Source organism: Plectropomus leopardus, chromosome 11 (genome assembly GCF_026936395.1).
Source record: "Plectropomus leopardus strain MGB_pleo_1.0 chromosome 11, ASM2693639v1, whole genome shotgun sequence".
Classification (NCBI taxonomy): domain Eukaryota; kingdom Metazoa; phylum Chordata; class Actinopteri; order Perciformes; family Serranidae; genus Plectropomus; species Plectropomus leopardus.
The window spans coordinates 1,939,039-1,964,947 of NC_142186.1; the positions used below are offsets into that span (position 1 = coordinate 1,939,039).

General features: G+C 40.9%; 1 protein-coding gene across 3 annotated transcripts; it reads left to right on the forward strand.

Moving 5' to 3' along the window:
* Positions 1-5,730: 5,730 nt before the first annotated feature.
* Positions 5,731-16,586, forward strand: LOC121945349 (CD5 antigen-like). Of its 3 annotated transcripts, XM_088084951.1 has the most exons (10): positions 5,731-5,903; positions 8,029-8,061; positions 8,184-8,465; positions 10,249-10,563; positions 10,658-10,942; positions 11,963-12,271; positions 12,365-12,646; positions 13,799-14,125; positions 15,104-15,192; positions 15,317-16,586. In XM_088084951.1, the coding sequence occupies exons 1-10, from the start codon at positions 5,861-5,863 to the stop codon at positions 15,422-15,424; spliced, it is 2,073 nt and encodes a 690-aa protein (XP_087941077.1). In that variant the 5' UTR covers positions 5,731-5,860; the 3' UTR covers positions 15,425-16,586. The 3 variants fall into 3 exon arrangements, with proteins under 3 accessions (XP_087941077.1, XP_087941078.1, XP_087941079.1); XM_088084952.1 differs by lacking the exons at positions 5,731-5,903; positions 8,029-8,061; positions 8,184-8,465 and adding exons at positions 8,580-9,714; positions 9,933-9,991; XM_088084953.1 differs by lacking the exons at positions 5,731-5,903; positions 8,029-8,061; positions 8,184-8,465 and adding an exon at positions 9,739-9,991.
* Positions 16,587-25,909: the final 9,323 nt, after the last annotated feature.

Genomic DNA, 25,909 nt, shown 5'->3' on the forward strand with positions numbered 1-25,909 from the left:
ACAGCAAAAAGAACTATTTGCCAGAACCAAGAACCAAATAAAACAACAACCCCAAAACCCAGAGGGGGCCATCTGCTGCCGCTGTCATCAAAATAATAAAAATAATCAAAAAAGTATTCCAACAAAAAGGTTATAAATCTGCAAAACCAGTGAGATCATACAAAGTCTTGTTGAGGCTATGAATTTTATCCAGTTGCTCCAAATTTGATAAAATTTGTCCTGTTGGGTTCTTATTAAATAAGTTAATTTTTCCATTCTAAATATTTCTAAGATAATTCTAATCCAATCATCCAATCACCAAGAGTATTTGCAGCAGCTTTATATCTCTCCTATGCTCCAGAAAAGAAACAAACCATCTGAACACTCTTAACATTTTTTGTATTCCATACACGTTAATCACTTTCTGCCAAACTTGTAGTGTGTGGCTTATCCAAGGGTTCCCCATCCTTTTCAAACGGCACATCAGACCCCTGCCTGTCAAACACAGCTTAGATGGGGATCCAATTTGATAGACTGGATTCTAGTTTCTTCTACCTTTCCACATATGTATCATTACACCAATATAACAAGGGAGCTATCAGTGCAGCATAGTAATAATTTCTGAGACAAGGAAGGCCCATCCCCCCGCTACCCTTGGCTAGTTGAAGAGTTGCAAGTTTAATTCTTGGTATCTGTCCCTGCCAAATGACTTTGGAAATCCATTTATTCCACTCACTGAATTGCTTATCACACACCTCTATAGGCAGGTTTCTAAAAAGGTAGAGTAATCAGGGGAGGATATTAATTTTGACTGCACTTACCCTGGAACTAAGACTCAGAAAGGAACCAAACTCCATCTGTGTAGATCTGCTTTCATCTTTAAGGAAGTTGCTTCATAATTTGTCCGGAAGAGCCCTGAGAGGTCCTTAATTATACAGTATTTATTCCTAAGTATTTAATTTTGTCATTCTCCCAATTTATTTTGAATTCCCTTTGTAGAGTCGCTGAAGCAGTGTTATTTAGAATCATCACCTGGGTTTTTGAAATGTTAACTTTATATCCAGATAACTTGCCAAAATTTTGAAAGATAGACATCAATTCTCTGAATGACCTCTCAGGCTCTCCCAGGCAAACCAACACATCATCAGTGAACATTGCTACCTTGTGATCAACTCCTGACATTGCAAAACCCTTGATGTTGTGATTTTGCCTTATTAATTGGCCCAATGATTCTATAAATAAATCAAAGAGGAGTGGTGAGACTGCGCGAACCCTGTCTACAACCATGTTTCCATATAAAAAACAGCAGAAAGATCACCATGAACCTTGACACTAGCTGAAGGTATATCATACAATGCCTGGATTACACTGATAAAATTATCGTGAATCCCATTTCCCCAGCACCTTGTATAAAAAAGTGCATAATGACAGAGTCACAGGCTTTTTCTGCATCTAGACTCAGTATGATTGACTGGATTTTTTCCTTTTATATTTCTCCTAAGATGTGTAGAATCCTCCTTATATTATCTGTGGTCTGTCTATGATAAATAAAACCAGTCTGGTCTAGACTGATGAGAACAAGTAATACCTTCTCCAGTCTACGGGCAAAAATCGAGGTGAATAATTTATCATCTAAATTAATTAATTGGTCTATAGTTCCCACATTCCTGTCTATCTTTCCTCCCTTTTGGAATAACTGAAATAATCTGATAGAACCCACTTAAATGTTTTGTGTAGTAGTGGGACTAACTCTGTCTTTAGGCTGCGGTACCACTGTGCATTGAACCCGTCCAGACCAACTGCCTTTCCTGTTTTTAACCTAGTAATAGTTGCATTCATTTCCTCTTTTGAGATTGGCTTAATTAAATCTTCATTTTGTGGTCCTGAAACTGAGGGTAAGTCTAGTGAGACAAGAAAGGCATCAATGTAGTCCTCCTCAGAGGCATTAAGCTGGGAATACAACTTCCTGGAGAGGACCTCAAAACACGCTTGAGTTTTTTCCATTTTAGTTTCCAATGTGTTAGTTTGGGGTTTTTTTATTTTATAAATTGCACACTCTTCTGTTGCTTACGCAATTTATACTCCAGGTATTTTGCTGACTTCCCTCCTATCTCATAGTACCTCTGCCTCAGAAAAAACAGATTCTTTTGGGCCTCTTGTGTATGAATATCATTGATATCACCCTGTAATCTCCTAATTTCCATTTTAAGCGTGTCCCATAACATCACTGGTGAAACCTCCTCCATATTATTAATTTCTAAATGTTCTTTTATATTCTTCTGCAGTTTAGAAACTATAGCAGGGTCATTAAGAATATGTGAATTCAATTTCCATAGGGTGTTACGTTTCTTCCTGGTCACAAGCAAGGACATAGAGATAGGGCCGTGGTCTGATAAATCCCTCATTAAAATGTCACAGTCTCTGAATTTAAATCTATCCAGCATAAACAGTAAATCAATCTGAGTAGTGGGACTAGTCTCTGATAGAGAAGCACAGCTCTCTCCACACATCAATTATGCCGATTTCTTCAATGTTAGATTTAACCTTTCTTGTGAGTGAGTTATTTTGACTATTCGGGTTAGACCAGGCATGTCAAACTGGTCCACAGGGGGGCCGGTGTGGCTGCAGGTTTTTGTGCCAACCAACCAAGAGCACACAGTTTGACCAATCAACTGTCTGAAGACGGAGATCAGTTGATTAAATGAGTCAAGTCTGGTGTGCTGCTACTTGGTTGGAAACAAAACCTGCAGCCACACCGGCCCCCCTGTGGACCGGTTTGACATGCCTGGGTTAGACGAATCAAGTTTGGGGTTAAATCTGAAATTGAAGTCTCCCCCACAGACAACTGTGTCCTGTGAATCCACCATTAAACCAAAAATGGTCCTATGAAATACCCAATCACTCCCGGGGGGGGCATACACATTTAGAATTGTTCAGTCAGACAACTCACATTTCAAATATTTATTAGAGCAGCAAAACATGGTTAGACTTTGGCGTCTGGGTTCCAACCTCATCACTCCCCCCAGATATGTTTACATAGAAATATTAAGGAGTGATGAGCAAAACATCTTGAACCCCACCCGTCGGAGCCCACAGGTGGTTGCTGGGGTTAGAATTTGGCGTCTAGGCTCCGACCTCATCACTCCCCGCAGATATGTTTACATAGTGATATTGGGGAGTGATGAGCAAAACATCTTGAATCCCCAAAACTGAACAGATTCATTCGACGATGTAGGAATTTTATCATGGAAGAGAAAGGAAAACAGGTTGTGTTAGCTTTTGCAAAGATGATTTGAGTACCTTTGTCAGATCTGTCAGTCTTGGAGTGTTTAAGGAATACGGAATACATGTGCTCTTCCACGTTTAAATCAGAGGCTGGCACAAAAGGAGGAGTAGAAAAACCAAGCTGAATCATAGGCTTTAATGATGCTTTTGGCTAAACCCAGTCTCATGTACTTGGCGGCAGAGCACAGAAGATCCTGCAGGGGCCTGGACATTCTTAATATATAGTCATCTGATTGAATGGAAGGCATGGCAGGCTTGATGGCTTGGCCTGAGGACACATAGTTTTGAACTCCTGAAATTTGAATCGAGAGGGTGCATCAGTTACACAATTTGCATGAATGAAGGTAGCTCACAAGATGAAGTTATTTAGAATACATGTCCAAGTTAAACGATGCATAAGACTGTTTATTAATGGTATTTTTGAGCGGCCTTTATTGATTATTTCGACCGTAGCAGGGTTGTCACAGAACTTCATGATTTGTTTCCTGGACCACTGGCTACCACACAATAAGCAGGCAATGACGATAGGATAGAGCTCATAAAGTGAAGTGGATCTAGAATGGTTGAGGGACTTAATTTCAGTTGGCCAGACATCTGCAAACCACTCATTACTATAGAATCCCCCAAACCAACAACATCAGTGAGAAACTGGAGAGAATCAGAAGATTCCACGACATTAAATCATTATAGCAGCAGGGACCAAAAACACAGATCCAAGCAACAGCCGTCATCTAAGACCTCTTTTAGAAAGAGAAGCAACAGTGGAGGAAGATTTGATAGCATCACTGATGCAGGACAACTTGTGTTGTGGCAAATAAGCTTGCATAAGTACACTATCAAAGGTTCAAAATCTAAACGTATGGAAGAGCCCATGTTCTTTTTTTATCTGAAAGAGGTACACCTAACTCATAGAGGAGGCTTTTGGCGGTGGAGATGCTGCGGGCTGGTGGAGCAGAGGGAAAGTCAACATCCAAAAAATCGTCCAAAAGATGCAAAACAAAAGGGAGGTGGCAGATGTACAGAATCCAGCATAACACCTCCAACAAGGTGTCAAAAATGCGAGGGCTACTACGGTCAATTTAACGGAGAAACAGAACTTTGAACGCCATTTAACGCCGAAAAGATGCCACTGTGAGGGGTGAAGTGGCATGACTTTGAAGGCGTCATTAATGTCGGCTTTCCCCAGCCAAGTACCAACCCCTGCCGACTTAATCATCTAGACAGCATTATCTACAGAAGCATAGTACAAGGAAAAAGGGTCCAGAGGAATTACACTGTTGATACTCGGAATGGACGAGTCGTGAGGACCTGAGAGATCAATAATGAGACGTTTTTTGTTTGAATATGTCCTGGTCGCGATGCCTAAAGGGCTCATTCTGAAGATGGAGGATGGGGATCTTGACAATGGACCGACCATGTAGCCCTTTCTAACCACTTTGGATAGGAGCTCATCCATTACTTAAAACATTACCAGCTTTATTTCCATTGCAGCCACCACACTAGCCCTCTAAGGTCAAATAGGCGTATTATGGAGAGATAATGGAAAGAAAAGCCCCTTATACTGTATGTCGGAGTGGTGGGATTTTTGGGAGGTGATAGTCCATGATTTCACAGTGAAATTGTGGATTCAAAACATCCGGATGACCCACTTGAAGAGTTGTAGCACCTGCTGCATCATGCCCGAGGGAGCCAGTTCCAACTGACAAGCACATAGCCATAGCATCATCTGACCAAGAAAGACAAAAAAGTGTTTCCATTGCAGTTTTGTGAAATATAGCTTTTTCTAATAGCCTGAAATACCACCTCATGCTAGCATAAAAACATTTTTGTCTGTCGTTTCCATTAGACGTACTGTATATTATATTAGCATTTTCAATTTATGCAATTTGAGGGTTAATGGAAACCCACCAAGTGACAGGAAGCAAACACACTGCAGTTAACACAGAGACAACACACTGAAAAACTCAAATATCATCCTGCAACATTCCTGATCATCAGTTTTCTGCTAAAAATTTTTGGGAAGATGTTTGAATTCAGAAATTAAAGGAAATCCAACAGGAAATGACAGACCTGAGCTTCCTGTAGAGATTTACATCAACCAATATCTTTGGGTTTTGGACAAAACAAGATATTTAAAGGCATCACCTTGAACTCTGATAAACTGAGCTGCACATTTTTCACTGCTGACTGACGTTTTATAAACTCAGTGATGTGATTACTTGAAAAACATACTTGATACATTTACATAAATTTACAAAGGTTAGATGCAGCTGTAATTCAGTGTCATCTTAATGACTCTCTGCAGACATTAAGACATCAACCGGAAAAAATAAGAAGACTGGCAACATTAATCTGTATTTAAGATCTCAGTCTACCCTGATTGTCATAGTAACAGAAACCACAGTTCTGTCAGTTATCAGTTTCCCAGAAATGCAGTTTAGAGAAGTATAAATACCCTTTTTAAAAATAAGGACAACAAAATCAGATATATTCCAGAGAAGTTCTGCAGCTTCCTGTATGCAGATGTACTGATAAACACAGCACATGTGATTATCAGAGCAGATAGCGGACAGGCAGAGAGACGGTCTACCTGGACATGGTTCACCTGTTGGTGCTGTTGCTGATGCTGTGGAGCTCAGGTAGGACTCTGCTTTAAAGATGACATGATATCATTCAAATATTTGTATCAAAGGTTTAAATCAGAGAACAAACTGATGATATACACTAACATCACTTTTATAAAAACACACACACACACACATACACACACACACACACCTTCTCAATGAAAGGAAGAAAAGACAAAATTGGACTTTGCAATATTCTACACATTAAAGCTATAATACTTCAGATTTTCATTGCGTCAAGCTGAGTTTCTGATTTCATTTTAACAGGTTTTTTTTAGTTTATTTTTCTATTCTGCAACATTCATGTTTTTATAGATAATCTCCCCTCTTTGCAGTGTTATTTTGATTGGTGGCAGCTAGGTCTAACATGGATTTATAGACAGAAAGTTATGCAGCATGTAATGCAGTGTTACCATTTGTTACTTGATGTGATTGATCAGCCTCACTGTTTCCTGTCTACTCTCCTATAGCCAAATCCTACACGTTCTCATCCCAACTCGTCACGTTTCGGCTTTGCAGTGGACTTTTACGTCCACATAAAGCTTTGGGTATGCTTCTGTATCTCCTCTTTACGTTCTGGGATACCATTGTTGTGACGTCAACACAAGCACATGGTGAGATGATGCTGGCAGGGATGATTAGGATTAGGGGAAGGAGGCGCATGGTAAAGTTTTATCACAGTCAGGCAGGAAGTGAACACCGGACTCCCACATGAAAGTCAGTTGTTTAAGAGACCCATTCATCATCCTTCCCTGCTGCCCTATAGATACCCTTGTGCTCCTTGTATTATTTCGTTACCAGCAGCATTTCGTTTACCAGCTTATAACACCGCAATCGCTTCTATTTGGCCGCATTCTCACCTGATGCTGTGTCCTGCAGTGTTTCAGTGTTTTATTTATAAAGCCTATTATAAAAAATACTTTTTCTCCCAGCTTATAATAACATTGCAGTTCTGTCCAGCCACATTCTCAAGTGATGCCGTCCGGCATATCTGCGGACAGAAAAGGTGGCTTTTGGCGTTCGGATCTTACGCTGAAAGCACTGCTAAAGCGGCAGTATTTGATGACTTTGTATCGAAAATGGTCTGAAAGTACTGACTCAGTGGAAATCTTCCTTCTCAGCCTTGCTGGTTTTTATTACAGTTTATCTCCTTGATCCTAAAGAAGGCTTACGGGCTGCAGCAGTTCAGCAAAGAAGCCATCAAGCACTGTTTTTCCAGGCAGTGTGACCTGGAAATGACTTGAGTGCCATGGCATGTTTTGTAAATCGATGTCTTTTTGTATTTGATGACATTGATTATGTTGATGAATAGCTCCAGCCCAACTCAGGACCTGATCCCAATAAAGCCAAGGATCACAAAAACTTAACTTTAGAGTTATTGCTTTTCCCTTATTGGTAATGAGGCCTAAGGGCTTGACAGCCCTTTGCTGCATGCCCTCTCGCTCTCCTCCTTTCATGCTTAAGCTTTCATATCCATTAAAGGCTAAAAAAGCCCAAAAGAAATGATCTTCAAAAAAAATAAAATACAAAAATAAAAAAATTAAAAGGCCATGGACCCCCACCCCCATACCCCAATACTGAAGTCTTCCCATTTGTCTCATGCATTATTTCCATGCACATCTTTCTGATTTTTTATCTCAGTACATTGCCTACTGTATATTCTTTATTTTTCATACTATTAACTTTTGAACATTTCCTGCACTTTTTTTTTGTATTTACACATTCTGCGCAGGTCTTTCATTTTAATACAGACACAGGGTACGTGTTTTAATGGTATTCACATGCTTTGTCTCACACTAAAACACTGATGCAAATCCACCCTTTGTGTACATCTACTTGGCAAAGAAACTAGTTCTGATTCTGATCCTTTGTAGTCATTTTTGCATCATGGTCATTTTGTCTCTCTTTGTGGTCCTTGTGTTATAAATCATAATGTATGATGATGTAACCTTGTGGCATCTCATTAAATCATCACTTAGAATCTACGCTTATGGTAGTGGATGAAATGGAGGGGGACATCTGATTGGCCAATACCTTTTGAAAAAAATAGATTTGTGAATCAAGCCACTGCAAGAAAGTCTTAAAATGTATTATTCATATCTAAATTCAATTTTCCTATTTGTGTATTTTTCGTCAGGACTCCAGGCTAATGGAAATTACAACTCAACAGGTAAATGGAGAGACAAAAGATAAAGAAAGTTTAATTAAACTCAATTTTTAATTAAATTTTAGTTTTATTTTTGCTCAATTAAATTCACTTCTTTTAGTGACGACATTTCTGTTTCTGTTCAGAGTCTGTTCGAATGGTGGGAGGAAAGAGTCACTGTGCGGGAAGACTGGAGGTGAAACGTGACGTTTGGAAACCAGTGAGTCACCATTTATGGACCCTGAAGGAAGCAGTTGCTGCCTGTAGAGAGCTGGACTGTGGATCTGTTGTTTCTGCACAACCCGAAGATGAGTCCTCAATCATATCTGTGTGGAGGATCAGCTCAAACTGTGTTCAGTCTGGATCTGCTCTGAGGAAGTGTGTAACATACGATTTCTCTTCCTCCATCCTGAATCTCACCTGCTCTGGTAAGCTCATCAGTGACATCATCTATGACAATAAAGCACTCAGGTTTACACACACATGCAATAGCAAGAATGGCAGTGGACCTACTCTGGCAGCGATCGCAGTCTGATGAGCTGCTGCCTCTGTAAATCAGGTGCAGAATCACGGGCGTGACTGAGTTTTCCAATAGTCCTGATACTGAGTGGTACGATAACATGCGGAACACACCACCTGTTATACCTTAGGTGGTATGATGCGATCGGACGTTTGCTGTCTCTAACAGTCATCTCAAAACACTGGTAGTAGAAAGTAGAAGGTAGATTTGTGCAAATGAAATTACATTTGTCCTTGATCCTACTCCATCTTTGGAGTTGAAGGATGAGTTGATTAAAATCAGCAACTACTATTACGATTCCATCCGGTTGCTTGGGTATCATTCAATTCCTGCAGTGCATTTTTTGAAATTGCATCAGGGTCTTGTGTCTTTATGGCTTCTAACAAGGTCTGCCCATCCAGTGCAATACCTTGATCCGGAATGTTAGGGGTTAACCATGTCCCTGCGAAGATGTGTGCAGAGCAGTCTCTGATTTCTCACTGCTTAGCGATTCCCAATCGCATCTCATCCACTTTATTCTCCTGCGACTGGACATTAGCCAGGAAAAGGCTTGGTAGAGGAACAGCTCTTGGTCCAAGGCAGGTCAGCCTAGCCCTGATTCCGGCTCTCCTCCCTCTCTTCATCCCGTGCTTTCAGTTTGGTTTCTCCCCTCTGGTCTGACTGGTCACTCAGCGTATGACGTTGGGTGGGATCCTCTCATGGTCTGCTGCATTCAGTCCAAACCTAACACAACTATTCCGATGTTGATAAGTGCTTCTATATAGTAGAAAAGTCGAGCAGAAGGGGCCATGGTATTATGTCCATAGCGTGTTATCATAACCTAGCATGTTAGCCTTTAGCTTGTCTCTATCTATGCTAACACATGATTGTATATGTGCTGCGGTTTATGATGTTATAAAGATGTGCTCTGTTGTTAATGATGAAGTAATACTGAAATTGAGCAGTCCAGTTTGAATAACTGAAAAGTTGTTAAATGTCATCTTTTTATTTTGTGTCTGTGTAACGGAGTTAAGCGATAATGTGATCCCACTTGCCATATGGAACACACTGCGGAGCACGGGAGCTGGGGTTTCCTATTGTAAGTGGAGGCAGCACCCCTGTGGTTTGGGGTTGTGCACCCCGGGGGGTAACAACAGTCGGACCTCGCTGCCTCCGGGGTAGGTGCATGAGTATGACCTCTTTCTTTATTTTATATTAATTGCTTTCATTTTGATGTTGAGGAGTGGTTTAAGTTGTATTTTGAATCATGAAGCTCCCGTACGGTCGAGCCTTTTTTTTGAAAGGTTGACGATATTTGTCTTTTATTTCTGTTTGCAAATGGCTAAAGTTACACATGTTAGCTAACTTGCACTTTCTTTTCATCTTGCTCTTGCAGCCGTGTATGTGTATGTATGGGGCGAGCTGGACTGACTGTGTGTTGAATTTCCATGCCAGGTACACTTTGTGTTGTTTTGTGTTCATTTGTGGACTGGTTGAACAGTCGGACCTCGCTGCCTCTGGGCCGTGTATGTGTATGTATGGGGCGAGCTGGACTGACTGTGTGTTGAATTTCCATGCCAGATGAGAAATAAACAGCTGCCAACGGTGAAAAAGTCTGCCTTGCCATTAAATACACAACACAAGAGGAGTACAAGAACCGCTACATCTGCTGTCTTTACCTCTCTCTGATTTATCTTCTACCATCTCTCCAGACTTCATCAGGTTGGTGAATGGAACCAGTCTGTGCTCAGGCAGACTGGAGGTGAAGCCTAACCAGTCTCCCCAGTCGAAGCAGTGGTCCTCAGTGTGTGAAGCTGACTTTGACCTGCAGGATGCAGAGGTGGTCTGCAGGGAACTTGGCTGTGGAGCTCCCTCAGTCCTCCAGGGGGCGCTCTATGGAGAAGTGGAGGCACCAGTGTGGACCAAAGAGTTCCAGTGTGAAGGCCATGAGTCTGCTCTCCTGGACTGTAGAAGCTCAGAAAGAAACACCTGCTCATCTGGCAGAGCTGTTGGACTCACCTGCTCAGGTTAGAAGAGGAGCTGCAGCTTTGATCTGGTTCATTTCTGTTTTCCCAAAACTCACATTATTCTTTTACTGATGACTCTCTGCTTTCTGTTCAGAGCCTGTCAGATTGGTAGGAGGAGAGAGTCGCTGTGCAGGAAGACTGGAGGTAAAACACCAAGGAAACTGGAGACCAGTGGATAACTCTGTCTGGACCCTGAAGGAAGCAGCTTTTGTATGTAAAGAACTGCACTGTGGTTCTGCTGTTTCTGCAGTAGAGAGTGTGGAGTCCTCAGTCAGATCTGTGTGGAAGGTCAGACCTCACTGTGGTCTGTCCAGATCTGCTCTGAGGGAGTGTTTATCATCAGCTTCCTCTCGCTCTTTGCTGAATCTCACCTGCTCTGGTAAGTGTAACAGGGACTCCATCTGTGACGTCATCTTTGACAGCAATGTAACTAGGCTGACAAATGAACACATTCTCACTCTGAACTTGTAAAATGGTGCTGCTTTGTCAGTGACCTTGTGCGTCAGACTGTCACGATGGTTGGGATTAGGCAATAAAGTCAGGAATGGTTAGGTTTAGGCAAAAGAGGCACATGGTAAGGTGTAGAAAGAAAACACTCACAGATCCACACAGGAAGCGTACTCGGACCTCCCGCACAAAAGTTGGTTATTTGTGGGATCCACCCACCTCCTCACCCACCCTATGAGCACACCCATGCTTTGAATATTACATGGTTACCTGATGCTGTCTTTCAGCATTTCAGGCACACATGACCAATTTCGTCCAGACTAGTTGCCAAATGTGCGCCTGTGCGCGTTGCATGTGGACGCGCGTCCAATGCCTTCCGGCCATCTGCCAGCATACAATAACAAGGCCACCAGTTGTGTCCGACAGTGTTATCATCTGCTGTCCATGCCCAATGCAGGTGGACATGGAAGGTGGCTTTAGGCGTCACACTTGTACGCAGAAAGCATTCACCGAGTGACGCTATTTGACGAGTTCAGGAGAATGGGCTGGATATTTTCTAACAAGCTTACAGGAACCACCTGACCCATCGCTCATTTGTACAGATTGGGGCAGTTTATTTCCTTTAATTTTGCAAAGTAGCGCTCATTTGCTTCATTGTTTAGCTTCTCTCTGAGAGAATGTTGCACTTGCTTTTACACAGGTTCATTCTTGTTTTTGTCCTTTATAAAGTATGGAAGTTTACCCAGATTGCAATTTGCCATGATGTCTCTAATAAGAAAGCTGCATATAATTATGTTGTTTTATTGTTTAAAAATTACTGCATATAATTACTGTTATAATTATGCTGTCACGTAAAGTCCAGTTTGAATCACTGAATGGTTGTTTGTCATCTTTTTATTTAGTGTCTGATGTCTTTTATTTTTCTCTGATTTATCTTTTACTATCTCTTCAGACTCCATCAGGCTGGTGAATGGGAATAGTCTGTGCTCAGGCAGACTGGAGGTGAAGTCTAACCAGTCTGACCAGAGGTGGTCCTCGATGTGTGAAGCTGACTTTGACCTGCAGGATGCAGAGGTGGTCTGCAGGGAACTTGGCTGTGGGGCTCCTTCAGTCCTTCAGGGGGCACTCTATGGAGAAGTGAAGGCGCCAGTTTGGACCAAAGAGTTCCAGTGTGAAGGCCATGAGTCTGCTCTCCTGGACTGTAGAAGCTCAGAGAGAAACACCTGCTCACCTGACAGAGCTGTTGAACTCACCTGCTCAGGTAGAAGAGGAGCTGCAGCTTTGATCTGGTTCATTTCTGTTTTCCAAAAACTCACATTATTCTTTTACTGATGACTCTCTGCTTTCTGTTCAGAGCCTGTCAGGTTGGTGGGAGGAGAGAGTCGCTGTGCAGGAACACTGGAAGTGAAACAGGGAGACTGGAGACGAGTAGGTAACACTGACTGGACCCTGAAGGAAGCAGCTGTTGCCTGTGGGGAAATGGACTGTGGCTCTGCTGTTTCTGTAGGACGGGGAAAGAAGTCCCCAGACAAAAATGTGTTGCTCATCAGGTATAACTTTGTTCAGTCTGGATCTGTTCTGAGGGAGAGTGTAACACCAGGCTTCGCTTTCTTCATCCTGACTCTCACCTGCTCAGGTAAGCCCATCACTGACATCATTTATGCCATCATGTGTGATAGCAATATTTCTAGCTTAATTGTCTAGATTTGGTCTCAAAGATAGGTATCAAGGCTGATCTAGGTAAGGATATTTCGAGCCATTTAGAACAGATGATCCTTGTTTGTACTTAATTGTCATACAGTGTTTTTACTCGTGACAAGATGAACAGCAGAGCCCATGAGTGCCATCTATTGTCTGTACTTCCACAGGTGAAAACAAGTCACTTGTCTTGTTGTTGGTTAGGTACCAAAATCTGGTGCTATTTTGGTACAAGCAGTACCTACTAGACTGAATCATTCAGATTTCAATGCCCCATTTTGCTACACCACATGTGCATGATGCCTGTGTAACCAGTGTAGGTCTATGCAAGTTGTAAGTATAGTATCAGAGGTTCGTCAGACATGCAGGTTTTGTCAGGCGTGATGGGCGAGGGGTTTGAGATGCTGATATGCAACAATATATTCCACCCCTCAAAGCACATAGAGTAACCTGACCTTTTATTATCTCTCCGTGTTTACAGACCTAGATAGTTATCATAGCCGGCACATCCACCGGATCAGTTCCAAAATTTCAGCTGCATGAGCGGTGTTGTCATTACCAACACCGCATGGTGTATACAAACACCAGCGAGTCAAAGAAGATTAATAAGATAGAGAACTGATGAATGTTATCCAGGCTTACATAAAATCATATTGTGAACAATGTGGTCCATGTTGTCAATTACTTGTCCTTCCTCAGAAGCGTCACCTGACTGCTGTGACATGTCCTTATCAGCTGTTCTTCCCAGAGGTGGTCAGCCTGACAGACCTGACAGGTCTATCCGGCTGACCATGCCCCCCACCATCTGATGGTCTCTGGAGGAGAAGTCCTAGGTGTGGGAAAGCATGAATGCCCACATGTCCCGGTTGATGGTGTCCTTGCCCTGCTTTCTGAGTCTCTTTGATCTTTGTTTTTGTTGGTCTCTGATCCAATATTTCTTGTGTTATCTGAGTCCATGATGTGGTTATTTCTTTTGCAATGGTCGCTGGTGCGTGTTATGTGGTACACCCGTGCACTGAAATGGAGCATACCCTGTGTTTAAAGACCTAAATACCTACTGGTTCAGCCAATCATCTGTCTGCGTTTACAGACCTGCTGCTTCAGCCCAACATCTGTGTATCCACTATGGATGGGGTCTGCGAGGCCCAGCAGCAGGGGTTTCAGGTGTCCAAGGGGTCAAACTTCACCATCTGCTGCTCCATCCAGCCACAGTACCCAGGAGGCTCCTTCCAGCTCACCTTTACATCCATCAACTCAGCACAAAAGTACACCCAACCTGCTGTCAATCACTCTGCCAACTTCCTGTTTCCTGATGCAGAACCCGCTCACCAAGGAAGCTACAGCTGTGTTTATCACATCCTTGTTTTTTCTCACAACTTCTCCTCTGAGAGCCGTCTGCTGTCACTCACTGTCTCAGGTAAGTAGGTGAAGATTCTCAGTCATCCAGGTCAAAGTAGTCTTAGGTGCTAAATCATAGGCAAATGGACTTGCTTGAGTTTCTTGTAGACATTTCACCTCTAATCTAAAAGGCATCTTCAGTTCTGAACAAGTTCAAATTGTAGGCAACTGGACTTGCTTAAGTTGCTTGAAGATTAGGACCCTGTTAATACTGAAGCAATTACTTGAGTTTGTTTAAGCCTTTTCATGTCTCATTCAAGAGGTTTCTTCAGTGCGCTAAGTCATAGTAATTCTAGGTGCTTTATCACACTAAATTCTAGGTGCTAAAGTATAAGCAAATTGTGGGCAAACAGAACTTGAGTTTCGTGAAGATGTTTCACCTCTCATCCAAGAGGCATCTTCAGTTCTGAACTGAGGTTGCTGACAATTTAGCACCTAAAATGTCTAAGGTAAAGTAAGCTGTTTACATGCAAGTTTGGAAAAGATGATTCATCCAAACTGACTGAACATGATCAGCTGACCACATGTTGTTTCTAGAATGACACTGTTACTACTGTCATTGTGTTACACATGTCATATAAAAACCCAACTTACAAAGTTTAGAAACGGCAACAGCAAACTACGTACCATCTTGCTATCGGATCACTTCAGCTACGATACAGCAATCCGTGGCTTGGCCCCTTCCTCACTTTCTACTTCCAGCCCTTTTGCTTGGACCACACCCATCTTTAAATTTGACCTTCCATTTGATCGCAACTACACACCTGTATAGTTTTGTGACTGCATCATGCATGGTTGTGATGCAGTCAAGCTGACTAAATCCCATCAGCCACAACATTAAAACCTCTGACAGGTGTAAAGAGGTGATCATCTCTCTTGCTGGGAACCCCATGCCATGCCACGCTGCAAAAAGTGCTCAGGAATGGCCCTAGGAAGAGTTCACGGCTTGTGATGCAATGCGATGCGATGCGATGCGATGACTGTCCTTGTGTTTCAGAATCAGATCCAGAACCCCTTATCATGAAAATGGTCATCCTGCTGATGACTCTGCTGTTGGTGAACACTGTGCTGTACTTCTACCGTAAGGTACTGACACACATCTTATGTTTAGACCACTAACTGAAATGAAGCACGAATTAGTATGTGTTTATTGAACCGTAGAGAGGAGTGATGCAGCAAGTCTAATCTGTGTGCTGTCATGTCTCTCCAGGCAATTATAGGGCAGAAGGCAGGCAGACAGGAGAACATTCAGCTGGACTATTACAACATGGGTGTTTCTGCAGCGGAAAGAGGGCAATCTGCTGGTGTTTGTGATTGAAACCATCACTATCAATGCATCAAGTCAGGTAACTAGCAAATAATGTAAAGAAAAAAAGTCAGACTCTGATTTTATAGTAATTTCACGTTAATTCTTGATTGTTAGTGCCAAGTGTGCGTCCATGCGTAGATTGTTTTCACTTTTTTACTTTTTACTAAAAGAATTTTACTAATTTGGTAAATTTCTTTTCAATTTCTTCTTTTTCTTAATTTTGTACTTAAGGGAATTTATTTTGTAAATGAGGAACTGCCTTTTGGTTATTAAGTTTTATTTATATTTATATATATTATTTATAATATTTAAGAATTTTGCTCATTTCCTAAAATTGTACTCATTTTTTTTAAATAAGGAATTGCTTGACTAAAACAGCATTACTTAGTTTTTCACTTGAGGGACTTACTTAATTTTATTGAAGGATTTGTTTGTTTTTATAATATTGGATTTAGTTTCTTTTTTATTTTTTATTTTTTTTAAAAGATTTTTTATATTTCATAAGAACTTCACATAATTGCGAAGTGAGAAATTTCCCTATGTCATATGACTGTTACATTTTTTAATTTTTTTTTTTCTGGCTTCACTAGAATTCCCCTTATTTTTTTAAATTTTGCACTGACACTTCTTATTCACTAAGAATCTAGTTTATTTTGCTTATTAAGAATTTCAGTTAATTTTGTACTCAAGGAATTAACTTACTTTTGTGCTTAAGGATCTTTCATAAAACATGCTCACAGCCACGCAAACAATGCAAAAAGAAGCCTTCAGGAAGGAGCCTTCAGACATCATAAAGATAAAAAAATAAATAAATACATAAAAGGTTGAGTTTATTCTACAGGGAGGAGTTGTAACTATCAGAGGTCTCATCATTGCCAAACAAATACAATTTAAATACATTCTTGTGTTATAATCATACATGTGAATCACAATGTGCCTCAGCTCACCAATATGTAATCACCCAGACCAAACCTGAGTGGCATCAGAATGAGAACTTTTCCATCATCTGTACAGATCTATGTTGAAATATGTGCCAAATATTTAGTTTTCATGTCACTGGTGTTGCTGTGACTCTCCATACACATATAAGTAAATGATGACAGCCACTGTAATAAATGTATCACTATCATTTACTATGTTCAGAGGAAATAAATAATATATGCACACAAAATCATATGATTCCTCATCTCCTGTCTGTATTAAGCATACTTTACACCCATACCTACGTATTTACTGCCTATTTTGATCTCAAGAAAGTTTTGGATTTGGTCAGTCACTACCTTTTTCTTAGACAAGCTGAATGCAGTTCGGCTGTCTCAAAATGCTTTCATCTTTTGCATACTTTTGCAAACTGTTGTTATTCAAGGGGGAGGGTCTGGCTTAAATAGTCAACAAAAAGGTATATGCCAGGGTTCGACATTTTATCCATTTCTTTTTTTAATTTTCATCAGTGATCTTCCCATGTTCTGTATTAATTCTTCTGTTCAACCATATGCAGATGATACTGTCATTTATACTTCTAAACTTCATTAACTGTAAATCCAAAGTGCTCTTCAATCAGATTTAATACCGTACAGAGATGGCCCTTATCTAATAAACTACTGTTCAATGAAAAAAAATCATATCACTAAAATCTGACAGTGAAAACAAACCTTTGACCAGTCAGAAAGAAGCAGAATGGCAAAAGGAAAAGGGTTTCTATGATAACACATAATTCAAGTTGTAAATTTAATTTATGAAATGAACTTTTTTTTTTTTTTGCTTTAGTGAGTTTTATGTTCTTTCAAAGTCTTGTTTTTATTTGATTATTGGCACAAATTTAATTTCATATAACATGAGATTCAGGCAGAAGTGCAGATTTGTACTGATTAGTTAGAAGAAATTGAAATCCCTCCCCCACCAATTAAAATGGATGCAAAGTCAGACTGTAGATGGAAACGGAGTGAGACAGTCCTGAATTCTATTATTGGGCAAGAGTTTGTCTGCAGTAGATTCCTTTGCAATGTCAGTGATGTATTTCTACTGTTTACCTCACAGTGCAGGGAAACATGCTGTCATGCTAAGACATCACTTCTTGCTGCTTTGTCAGTGGACTTGCACATCTACATATTATGCACTAAATATCTTCCTGCATCAGCTGTTCATGTTTTGGGACACCACAACCAACACCACATGTCAACAAAAGTACATGGTTAGGTTTAGAATAAAACATCAAAGTTTGGCTCTGGAGTCATACAGGAAGCCAACATCAAGCTGTTGGTGAAAGTCAAGGGTTTTTTTGGCCATCCACCCCTGCTTTGGTCCTATAGGAATACTCATGCTCCTAATATTTTCAATTTTCAAGTTCAATTTTATTTATAAAGCCCATAATCACAAAATGCAGTTTGCCTCAGGGGGCTTTACAACATAGGACATCCCTCTGCCCTTAGAACCTCACATTGTCTAAGGAAAAACTCCCCCAAAAAAACCCTGTAACGGGGGAAAAAAATGGTAGAAACCTCAGGAAGAGCAACTGAGGAAGGATCCCTCTTTCAGGACAGACAGGCATGCAATAGACGTCGTAAATACCAATTAAATTACAGTAATGACATAAAGGAAAGAGAAAGAGAGAGAGGAAGAGAGAGGGTGAGAGATGCACAGCAATAATGGTACATTAACATATATAATAATAGTGATAGACATAAAATTACTAAATGCACTCCATGATAGCATGTGATTTTATGTGCAAATATCGCAGGTGTTGATAAGAGTATGGCTGGGGTGACACATCGACGTAACCGATTATACTGTTTCACACAGTAAGCGTAATGAGAGCGTGAGCAGTGCCGGGCATGTTGTTTTTTGTTTCGGCACTTGTGTATCAAGTTAGAGCGTGCACACTGCTCACGTGAGCAGCGCTTGTCAGGTGCGTCTGAGCTGCAGCACATCTAGAGAAACGGTGGCTGCCCATTTTTTTACGTGCGACGTTCGCATTTGTTGACTCTATACCACTTTATACTGCAATTTAAAGTCTCTCTCTGTTACAGAGATGAGGAAATACAAAGATGTTTGTTTTACATCAAATTCCTTGCTTCCCTTTCAAAACAAAAACTATCTGACTGTGGCTCTGTACAGAATGCCATCAGTTGCTGATACAATGCATTTTATTTTGAAACATTAACAGGACGGTGTTGTCAGCTGTGCAGGAGCTTGTATAACTTCATAAATGAGTGGAATATGTGCTTATAAATATGAAAATACAGCACTCATATCAGCAGGCAGCGATATGTCTTAAGGCCCAGTTAAGGCTGGACTTTAATGCAGAAAGAATGTACTAGTTATAATTATTTCTCTCAGAGAAAAGTTATAGTGTTATTCAAATTGCACTAATTTTACTGTAAGATCTTTTGTTGGACTGCTAGATTTGAGGTTTGTTAATGTAACAAAGAGTAACTGTTTTGTTAAGTGACTTGTACTTTACATTGTTTTATTTATTTTGCTGTTGGATTGCTAAATTGTAGATTGCACTACATTCCTTTTATCTGAGTGAAACAAGCTCTTGCATTAATTTTATTTTGGAGAGACTTGATTTACTATTTCAGACTGTAAAACACAGATTATCAGTTAAGACTGGGCTATTTTTTGTTGGGGAATAATGCCCTGCAGTGTATGACAAGTTTTAAAATGTTATTTACAGTAAATTTGTTGTTATATTTATTGAGTATTAAAAAAATAATAGGTAGATCAATGAAAAAAAATAATTGATAGATTAATCGATAAGAAAATAATCATTAGGTGCAGTCCTAAATAAGAGTCCCATGCATATAGTATTAATAGTGGAAGCATGATGCATAATAATGGTACTTGAAGGTCACCTCAAGCATGATCACAGCATTTGTGCAACCAAGGCCCACGACAAAGGCGCAGCCTCAGACAGGACCACAGCAACAGCACAACCAAGACCACCATCAAGGCAAGCTGGACTACAGCATCAGTGCAGCCACAACACAAGCATGGCCAAAAGCAGGGTTACAGCATTAGCACAGCCATAACCACGATCCAGGCACAGCAAAGATTACAGTCAAGATCCGGGAAAACTACGAAACAAGGAAGCACAAATGCTCCTGAGAGGCAAATGAGTTACTGTAATGCAGTAAAAAGCCAAGAGCGTTTGCCGATGGAGGGAGCAAGAGCTCAATGTATCCTAGAAAGTCCCCCAGCAGACAAAACCTATGTCAGCCTAACTTTGGGCTGGTCCAGGCAACCTGAGCCAGCCCTAATTATAAGCTTTAAAGAGGAAGGTCTTAAGTCTAACCTTAAAAGTGGAGACGATGACTGCCTTCCTGACTGAACCCAGAAGATGGTTCCATCAAAGAGGAGCGTGGTAACTGAAGGCTCCCATCCTACATTTGGAGACTTTGGGAACCACAAGTAACCGTGAACCTGTGTTTTCAGAGCACAGTGCTCTTGAGGGCTGATGCGGAACTATGAGCTGTGACAGATGGGACGGAGCCTATCCATTCAGAGCTTTGTAGGTAAGGAGGAGGATTCTGGATTTTACAGGGGGCCAGTGCAAAGACGCTTAAACAGAAGAAATATAATCCCTTTCCTTGGTTCCCGTTAGTGCATGTGCAGCAGCGTTCTCCACCAGTTGGAAAGACTTCAGGGACTGCGTGCACTAATTTTTCGGCATTTGTTTGGGACAAGATATGTCTAATTTTTGAGATGTTACGCAAGTGAAAAAAGCAGTCTTAGAAGCTTGTTTTATATAGGAGGCAAAAGATAGATCTTGACTGAATATAACTCATAGGTTCCTTACAGTTGTGCTAGAGGCCAAGGCAATGCCATCTAGAGACATTATATCCTTAGAGAAGGACTTTCTGAGGTGTTTGGGGCCAAGAACAATAACTTCAGTTTTGTCTGAAATTAACTTCAGGAAATTGCGGTTCATCCAGGCTTTTATGTCCTGAAGGCATGCTTGTAGTCTAGATAACTAATCAGTTTCATCTGGCTTTAAAGATAGAGACAGTTGTGTATCATCTGCATAATGATGGAAATCCAGAGTGATATCTAATGATGTTACCTAAGGGAAGCATATATAAAGTGAAAAGGATTGGTCCAAGCACAGAACGTTGTGGTACTCCGAAGCAGACCTCAGTATGCACAGAGGACTGATCATTAATTTGAACAAACAGGGAACAATCTGATAAATATGATTTAAACCAGCTTAGTGCCGATCCTTTTAGGCCAATTTAGTGTTCCAGTCTGTAGAGTAAGATGTGATGGTCAATGGTGTAAGCTAATAGGATTAATACAGAGACCAGTCCTGTATCAGAGACAGTCAATAGTCATTAGTCATTTTTACTTGTGCCGCCTCTGTACTATGATGAACTCTGAATCCTGACTGATAATCCTCGAATAAACTATTATCTTGGCGAAAGTCACAAAGCTGATTAGCAACTACTTTCTCAAGGATTTTAGAAACAAAGAGGAGATTCAATATCGGTCTATAGTTAGCTAAACTCTCAGGATCGAGAGTGGGCTTCTTTAGAAGAGGTTTAATGACAGCTACTTTAAAGGACTGTGGTACATAGCCTGTTAATAAAGACACATTGATTATATCTAATAAATAATTGTCAATTAAGGGTAAAACTTCCTTAAGTAGCTTAGTTGGGATGGGGTCTAGCAGGCATGTTGATGGCTTGGATGCGGAAATCAAAGTAGAGAGTCGGTGAAGGTCAATAGGGGAACAACGGAACAAATAAATTCCAGGCCATGCTGCCATATCCAAGCTACCTGTGACTGAGGTCAGGTCAGTTAAGGGCAAGGGGTGATAGATTTTTATCTTGAATAGTTTTTAATTTTATCATTAAAGAAAGTCATAAAGTCATCACTGCTGAGGGCCAAAGGTATACAGGGCTCTACAGAGCTGTGACTCTGAGTCAGCCTAGCTACGGTGTTGAAAAGAAAAGGGATTGTTTTTATGTTCCTCAATTAACGATGAGTAATAGTGTGCTCTGGCATGGCTTTTCTGTATGTTTTAAGACTATCCTGCCAGACTAAACAGGACTCTTCTGGGTTGGTTTAGTGCCAACTTCTTTCAGATTTTTGCGATATTTGTTTTAATTTGCGGGTCTGGGGTTTAAACCATGGAGTTCATTTTCTTTACTTCATTATTTTCCTCTTAAAAGATGCAACACAGTCAAGAGCTTATCACAGTGAGCCAGTTGCACTATCAACAAGACAATAAATTTGAGAGTGACTTCAATTAGTAAAAGCGTCCTCAGTCACACTGAGACATGGTAATGAGGTCAATGCAGAAGGAATCAATTCCATAAATTTAGCTACTGCATCGGACATACATCTAGTGTAGTAACTCTTGCTGAGAGGGGTGTAATCGAGTAACAAAAAATCAAAAGTTATTTAATAATGTATTGCATTGTTACTGATAGCATTTTAACCTGACACCATTTAGCATTATAACATACTGATGTAATATATGTTGAAATAAAGAGAGGAGAGAAAAAAGCAAATCACACACTGATCGTGTGGAGCCCTGCAGCGATTGTTGCCATAAACAACCGCATACAGTGTTTATGCCAGCAGCCAGCCATGCAGTGGGGTATCTACTGACTTATTCTATGTTGTAGAACAAAAGTCTCTTCAGCTTGTGTTAATTATAGACCTTATTTCAGACTTCTTAAACAAAAACCCATTAAAAAAAACCCACTGACTTTGAGACGAGGAAACTGGAAGTGCCAATCCTATGGTTTTGGTTGAATCCTCACTAAATAGTCCTGTGCAGTACACATCGCGTGACTTTACTGTCAGTGCTGAACAATAACCGAGAATTACCTTTTTTCTTCAGCCTCAGTAATCTAATTCTTAGAGTCCAGGCAGCACAGTTCATCCTGGTCTGTCTGTTAACAGTCAGAGTGGCTGAATGAAGCACTTTATTTGTTACTTAATACTCTGTGAGAAAAACTGTCTCCAAACTGGGCTTTGCGGCCTGGAACAACGTCAAACATCCACCATCACACTTAAAGAACTGAACTTCCCGTTTGGCAGTGCAGAACATAATGAAAGGATCAGAGCAAACAGTCACAGAACATTTAGTTCAAATCAAGTTGCTCCATTTGTCTGTTTTATTTTGCTGTGGGTGTCTGTGAACTGGCAGCAGAAGTAGCTGACTTGTTATTCTGCAGAGGCTTGCATTTATTTATTTATTTATTTATTATATTTGAACCAAACTGCTGGTTTCAGAGTGCCACAGCCACTGTAATGTCACTGTAATCCTCTGTAAAAGGTAAATGGGCTGCACTTGTATAGCGCTTTTCTAGTCTTCTGACCACTGGAAGTGCTTACACAACATGTCACATTCACACACACATTCACACACCAGTGGCTGAGGCTACTGTACAAGTTGCCACCTGCTACTCAGTAACCATTCACACACACACACACACACACACACACACACACAGTTGGCGCAACATCAGAGGGAATTTGGGGTTTAGTATCTTGCCCATTGTTACTATTCTTCATTTATTAAGTTAAATAAATATTTTACCAATATGAAGAGGGTCCTTACATAAAACCAGGTTGTCTATGAAGTAGGATTTTGTCTGCACCTCATGGACCCTTCACCTCACCCCCACCTATGAGACTACTTAGCCAGGAGAAGAGCAGACAGCAGACTCTCACAAGTCGGAAGCTATGCACGCAGCTGCAGCGTGCATAGCTTCCGACTTGTGAGAGGCAACAGTGTGCCAAGTGTTATCCAGTCCACTGGAAAGCACACAGAAAAAGAAATGTGGTTCTTTTAAGGTGGAGTGGCTGTCACAATACGTGCGAACAGAAGAACAAGAGGTGAAGACAGGGTGAGATTTTTTTTTTTTTTTTCGAGTGAAAAAGGGCTGCTCTGCAAAACATGCTGCGAAGCCAAAGTAGCAAGTGAGTTTTAGGAGGGAAAAGTGTGGGCTGAATGGAAGTTGGATTATCTCAAGCATCACATTCAGCAGAAAAGTCATTTGAATGCTGTTGGAATTGTACGAAGACGCAAGATGGGAATGGGGATCGGTACATTATTGCAGGAGAGCGGAAAAGATCGAGAGCAGAGGAATGAGCTGTCACACAAAAAGAAATCCGACCCCGGGTTCAAAGTTCTCATTCATAATATTCTACTCATCATCATTCACACTCATCATACCCATCAAAATGAATGCATCAGTGCTGTCAGTTCAACAAATCCATGATTCCATGGCAAAATACCAGATTATACCAGAAAACTGGCGAATTATGCCTTTGAATTTCTGAACTCAATCAATGAGATGAGACAATGTGCAATGTTAAAAATACACTCTGGCATACTCTGATAGTAGATGAGAGCACAGCCATAACAGTGCACAAAATGCTAGTCTTGTATATTAAATACAGGGAGAAAAATGATGTCAACTATAAAACTGTGTTCGGTGGCATCATCCAGCTGACGGCATGCACTGCTCATGATATTGTGCAGGCAATCACACAGTTTTACTCCAAGCATGGACTGGACTTGCAGAGAATGGTTATGCTGACCTCTGATGGCGCCTCAGTAATGCTAGGAAAGCACAACGGAGTTGCATCTTTATTAAAACGGCAAATACCACATCTAACGGAACAACATTGCGTGGCCCATAGAGAGGACTTGGGCATTGATGATGCATGGAAAGATGTGCCTTTGATGCAATATGTGGAAACTCACGCGGTCCACTGTAAAGAGAGGCAAAATGGAGGACCTTGCAAAGATTCTGGATGCAGATATACTGTCATTCAGGCCTCTGAGCGATGTGCGATGGCTGTCGCGGCACCAAGCTGTGAATGCTGTTCTGAGGAACTACACTATGCTTGAAGAATAATGCATGAGAGAATCCAGAGATAACAGAGATCCAGTGGCAAATTACTGCTATAAAAAGCTGAGTGATTCAAAGTTCAAAGTTACTCTCACTGCTCTGAGAGATGTTTTGGGCGAGCTGGCACAACTCTGCCTTTCTTTTAAAAAGGCAACCTGACTGTGATGGAAGGCCACTGTTTTGCACGAGCAAAGATTGAGAAGTTGCGCTTCCAATACTTGAAGGATGAGAAGGATGTTCAGTGGAGTGACCGAAATAGAGGTGAGATTACTCTTTTATTCGTAAATTGTGTGATCACTTGGATGCAGAAGATGTATTAAAGGAGTGGTCTGTATTTGACATGGAAGCATTGAGCTCAGACATCAGTTCTGAGTATGGAACAACAGATATTGCTACACTGGCAAAGAAGTACGAGGCCATTCTCCACCACCCACATTCGGTGGAGGCCATTAACAGTGAATATGCAGAATTCAAGAACATAATGAAGCAAATATTAGACAAGGGTCAATCAGCACATTCTCAGATATGGTGGCTGCAGCACTCAGATGTAAGGAGCTAAAGGAGATCTCACATCTTGTGGATATTTGTGCTACATTTCAAGCATCCAGTGCAGATTGTGAAAGAGGCTTCGGTTTGATGAATCATATCAAAACAGCATCCAGAAATCGTCTTGAAGTCGTACATCTGGACCAGCTGATGCGCATAAAGTCAAAGCAAGAAGCAGATGGAGTCATCAATCTGCACAAGGTATACATAAAATTGCAGAAGTGAGAAGGACAGATGGGAAAAATAAGGTGAAATTGTGCTTATTCTAGTGTCGATATTAATCATTAAATGCTGTTACTAGATTATGAGTAGTAGAAATGCTAATGAAATGTATGTAATGTGAAAATGTTTGTATTGTGAAATTTTGCAGTGTTTTGGAAAATGTTGGGTTTTTTTGTTTTGTTTTCTGAAACGTTGTGTTTTCACAGTCAGAGCCACCATAGCTTTCCATCTAAGTTTGAGAGCGAGAGAGGGAGGAGCTTAATTGAGAAAGTCTGGTTTGACAGTTGCGGTGTTGTCCTGCGCAGTGTCTGGGCTGTCGCGACAAAAAGACAAGTATGACTGAAATATTTGGCCATTTGTCTCTGAGTTTGACATCTTGGTTTAGTGACGACACCACAACCTCTTTTAAGATTCCACCTTCACTGCCCTGGTGACCAGGAGCGGCTCCAGCTTCACTTTCATTCATTGCACACTGATTACAGACAGAAACTCAAGTGGTTGGTGCTGTCAGGTGGAGCAGAAAAGCAGCTCCTAGACTTCTCACCCTTCACCTTTGTACATCACGAAAGCTGTGACAGGCTGTGAGCTATGATTGGTCGGCTTCTATCCAATGTTTATTGCATGGCACTCTGCTGCCAAGGATCAATGACTAACCTTTTCCAAATGACCTCCACCACATCAAACAAGACAAGCAAGAGAGAGAAAAAAAACAATACAGAAATGTGTGAAATAACCAAAAGAAAGCAGTCACAGCGAGGGCCAGGGAAAGTGGGGCAGCTGCAACCCCTGCTGGAAAAGTTGTGGAGCTGCAGACATGCACAGCACTCACTGCCTGATGCAAAAAAATAAAATAAAC

Excerpts from the sequence above, each read along its gene's own strand:
- LOC121945349 (XM_088084951.1), top strand. The coding sequence starts at position 5,861 with ATGGTTCACCTGTTGGTGCTGTTGCTGATGCTGTGGAGCTCAG. Across the intron at positions 12,272-12,364 it reads TGTTGAACTCACCTGCTCAG|AGCCTGTCAGGTTGGTGGGA; the intron begins GTAGAAGAGGAG and ends CTTTCTGTTCAG. Across the intron at positions 15,193-15,316 it reads TGCTGTACTTCTACCGTAAG|GCAATTATAGGGCAGAAGGC; the intron begins GTACTGACACAC and ends ATGTCTCTCCAG.